General features: G+C 31.9%; 1 protein-coding gene across 3 annotated transcripts in view; it reads right to left on the reverse strand.

Moving 5' to 3' along the window:
* Positions 1–1,057: 1,057 nt before the first annotated feature.
* The window catches only part of NEDD1 (neural precursor cell expressed, developmentally down-regulated 1), a 33,720-nt gene continuing 30,429 nt past the window's right edge, over positions 1,058–4,348 (reverse strand). For 2 of the 3 annotated variants that reach the window (XM_004675790.2, XM_012735026.1), the window contains exons 14-15: positions 3,309–3,375; positions 1,058–2,610 (exon numbers count right to left, since the gene is read on the reverse strand). In XM_004675790.2, coding sequence (XP_004675847.1) covers positions 2,506–2,610; positions 3,309–3,375 — 172 coding nt within the window. In that variant the 3' untranslated portion in view covers positions 1,058–2,505. The remainder of the gene's footprint in view (positions 2,611–3,308; positions 3,376–4,348) is intronic. The other variant, XM_012735027.1, reaches the window with a different exon arrangement.

Here is a 4,348-nt window from a genome sequence, read left to right on the forward strand (position 1 = left end):
CAGAGCTGCAACACAACTGAGCATCCCTTACTTCTTAATGTTGTGTCTTTGAGACAGGCGTACTTGACTATGGCTTATCTGAAATAATTAGTTTCCCTGCTTGTGCTGCGTTATCTGATGCCTACAAATATCAACATTTGTTTTCACTTGCATTCAGTTCACTTGCATGTGATTTTAATATATTATCTTTGTATTTGAAGTGGATTTAGTACATCAGATAAAAAGAGGATCTGACAAGCTCCACTTAATGTAAATATTGGAATTATTAAATCTATCATTTGAGAGTTGGTTTTATATTTGCCCCATCTATTTTTTGCTTGCCTTCTTTTCCCGGATATATTTTTAATACTACATTTTATCAGTCTTTTTTTTTTTTTTTTTTTTGGTATACATTCCTAACTTGCAACAGCGTAGCTTCAGGTAAAGAAACTGTTAGTATAAGAACACTGGAGCACTATATTTTATTTCCCTCCTCTTATTTTGGTATTTCCAGATAGTTCACTTTACAAGTTAATCACACAATAGCTAACTGTATTTTTAAATATTTATCCTTTAAGGAGAAATCAAAAAAATTTAAAAAGTCATACATTTGTTCCCATATTTACCATTTTTTAATACTCATAGAAGCAGATTTCTATGTAGCACTTCTTCCCTTCTGATGAAATACTCTTTTTACACATTTTCTAGCAACAAGTCTCCTAGTAATGAATTGTTTCAGTCTTTCTAGGTCTGGGAAACTTTCATTTTTGAAAGATATTTTGCTGGGTATAGAATTCCAAGAGGTTTTTTTCCCCATTGCTTTAAAAGATGTTGCTCCATTATTTCTGACACAATTATCTTTGTTCCTGTCTTTTGACTTCAGTTGTTTTAAGAGTTTTCCTCGTCACTGCCTTAAGGAATTTGATAATGTGCCTTGGTGTAGTAAATCCAATTCCTGTTACTCCATTTGCCCAAAGGTAAAAGTTTAATTTCAGGCTTCTCATTATTACTCTATTAAAGTTTATTTTTTTACTTACTTTAAATTTCATTACAAACATGTTTCATCTATACACATAAAATTACAAAAACTTTTATTTATCCCACCTCTTTTAATACACTTTATGTGCATTTATTTTTAAAAAGGCAATAGGAAAATATCAATGAATTTAAATATAACATGTAGGCAAAACACACTTGTTTTCTAAACCTGTGTGATGATACATAAGGAAACTTGTTACAAGTCATAATAGTGCTTTCATAATCTGTCAGAAAAAAAGATCACATCAGCATCCCTTTATGCTTCCACAAAAATGTATTCTCTGAGCCACAGTGGAAAAAAGTAGTGTTTTTGTTTTTATTTTTTGAAGTAATTATTAGTATATTTACACATATTAAATATATCCTTAATACTTTCCATCGCTTTGGAAAACCATAATATTAGTAAGCTAGCTAGATTTCTTGTTTTAGTAAATACTTTCAACTCAGAGTCAAAATTGGGCAGGAGTGCTGTACATAAAGTACATAGTTTAAATCTTTGGGACAAGAGACTACAAGAAAATAAAAGGCCAGTAATCTTCCTAGTTGTACATCGTTAAAACACAATGGAGAGATGTACACATCCATCTACTTCCAAACAGGTATAAATGTTTTGATATTTGACTTCTCTAAATTTTACAATGAAGTCAATAATATAAAAATATTACAGTGCACAGAGAATGAGAGAAGATTAATGATACAAAGTATAAAACAAAATAATCCATACCGCCTTTGGGAGGCAAAAATACTGTTAATATTTGATATCTAATGTGAAGTTTTCATCAATTATAAGTTGAATCACATTGAAATATTGCAGTATAATTTTACATGTTATTAATTCATGAGATAATCAGCACATATGCAGCTCTGGCTATATGCCAACTAAGAGTAGAGATTTGTCTGAAGTATCGCATAAATGCAAACATATAAATGTAATCTGTGCAATTCAAAATTTGTTTTATCAAATGTACACGTAATAAATAATAGTCATACTTGACCTCATCAAGTTAACAAAATACTAACCAAACTGTGTTTTATGAGTCCATCACTTAGAAACACCAACTGCCATTTAAAAACTACTTTGTCCATAAAAATAGAAGATATATCAAACTCTTTAATCCTTAAACATTAAAAAAAAAATTAGAGGGCAATTGTTAATCAAAATATATCTGTTTTAAAAAGTGATTAAAAAACACATGTAACCTTTGCACAATTTCTTATGAAAAAGGGCACTTAGTGTATTTAACTAAAGCTTTCAGAAAATAAAGATCCTGTTGACTTTCCCATCAGACAGATGACCCTGTATAATTTTTAATACAAAAATATGTTTTTGAAAAAGAAGATGAAATTGTAGTTGGTGTAAAACCCCATTACCCTTTTACATGAAAAAAATTTTTGCTGAGGTGAAGTCATAAAAACAGTACTGATTCCATGTAGTTCTGTGTAGCCAGAAATGTCCCAAATTGCAAAACATCAAGGTATTCATGGACTTCAAAAGTGGGCTCGCAGTCTTTTATTTTCTTCTCGGAGTCTTTCAATTTCAGCCACTAAGCCTTCGTTCACTGAGTATCTTTCCAGCAAAGAATGCATTTCATTCTAGAAAAGGGGAAAAATGCTTTCTAAATTACTGGTATTTCACATTTATTTGGCAAGTTGTTTTACTTATCTTCAGCTATCATTTCTCTCATAATTTCTCAACTAGCTGAATATTAATTGTACCTTACTATTTTATTAACACTGATGAAAGAACACAGATGAAGTTTATATATTCGGGAAACTTATATTTGCATATTGCAATTTTTTTTGCTTTTTTAATGGATATAAAAAAAAGACTATGAGGCCCTCCTGGTGGCACAGTGGGTTAAAGCACTGCACTAAGAAGCTTAAGCCACTTCCACATGAGTTCGATTCCCGCCTGCCCTGGACGAGATCCACATGGCGTGGCAGACCTCTCCTGACCCGCCCGCTGCTCCCCTCAGCAGTGTACTTCGTCAATCTGCCTGTTCTGCTCCCCACTCTGTTCCTGGTGAATCCTCTCACCCTCCGCATCTCTGGCCTGTACCCCAGTTCTGTATGAATAAATAAATAAATCTTTAAAAAAAAAAGACTATGAAAGGAAGACTTAGCTATTACAGATTATAACGAAGGATGACTAGCTAAACTCTGTTTTATTTACTACATTTCCAAAACTACCTGTTATATTTTATCTTAACAACTAGCTAAAAGCAAGTGAAAACATATCACTCTTTATTGGACTTTTCATACTCATTTATAATATGATTTGTCATACATACCAATTGCATATGAAACTGTTTAATCATCTCCACTTGCAAATTCACAATATCCCTATGGCATGCTTCTCTAGAGAAAAAAATACTTGTTAGAACTAAAATAATTCTTTTTGATACATGCAAATTTACTAACCTAATAATGCCCTCGAATTTACCAATCAATTTTTATAAGCAGTGTATTACATAATATTTTCATAATTTCTCTATTTTGAAGTTGTACACCTTATAATGTCCAAGCTTTGCCCTTTACATTTCAAATTTTACTCTATAAGGAACTGACTTTTTAATAGCATGGGCTAGGGGGACACATACTCATTTTTATATGAATAACCAAATGTCACAATACATTTTATTAATCACTCCATAATTTTTGTCACAATACATTTTATTAATCACTCCATAATTTTTTGTCACAGATCTGCAATTTCCTTTGTCATATATGGCATTTCCATATATATATATTTATATATATGGACACACATATATATAAGCACACACACACATATATAAGGACAAAATGCTGTAAAGTGGGGAATAATCACAAAATAAGTAATTCCTAACACAGAGCACATAGCCAAATCCAGTTAAAAGGAAGGAAACACATGTTCACCAGACACTGACAGGTAGGTTGCTGCCTCCAGCTGTGTTCTTGCACTCACTTTTGGTTGCTAATACATGAACCAATAAAATTTCCTCATTATATTCTTATCACTCCCCAATTTGCCAATCACAAATGAACTGATTCATATTAAAGAAAGAAACATCAGAGCAGGAGACTTTGTACTTAACCCAATTACATTACCAGGTCTTTATGAGCAGATCATTTTTATATCCTTAGGATCTACATATTAGGTCCACTATAAATGTTAAATTGAAGGCTTTTCTTTAAATTTGGATTTATTAACATTAAAAAATACATTTAAACATTTTTAATGTTGGTGAGGATGTGGAGAAAAAGGAACTCTCCTGCACTGCTGGTGGGAATGCAAACTAGTACAAAACTGTTTGGAGGTTCCTCAAACTGCTTAACACGGAGCTTCCCT

Source organism: Condylura cristata, unplaced genomic scaffold, assembly GCF_000260355.1.
Source record: "Condylura cristata isolate star-nosed mole 26May11 unplaced genomic scaffold, ConCri1.0 scaffold00004, whole genome shotgun sequence".
Lineage (NCBI taxonomy): Eukaryota > Metazoa > Chordata > Mammalia > Eulipotyphla > Talpidae > Condylura > Condylura cristata.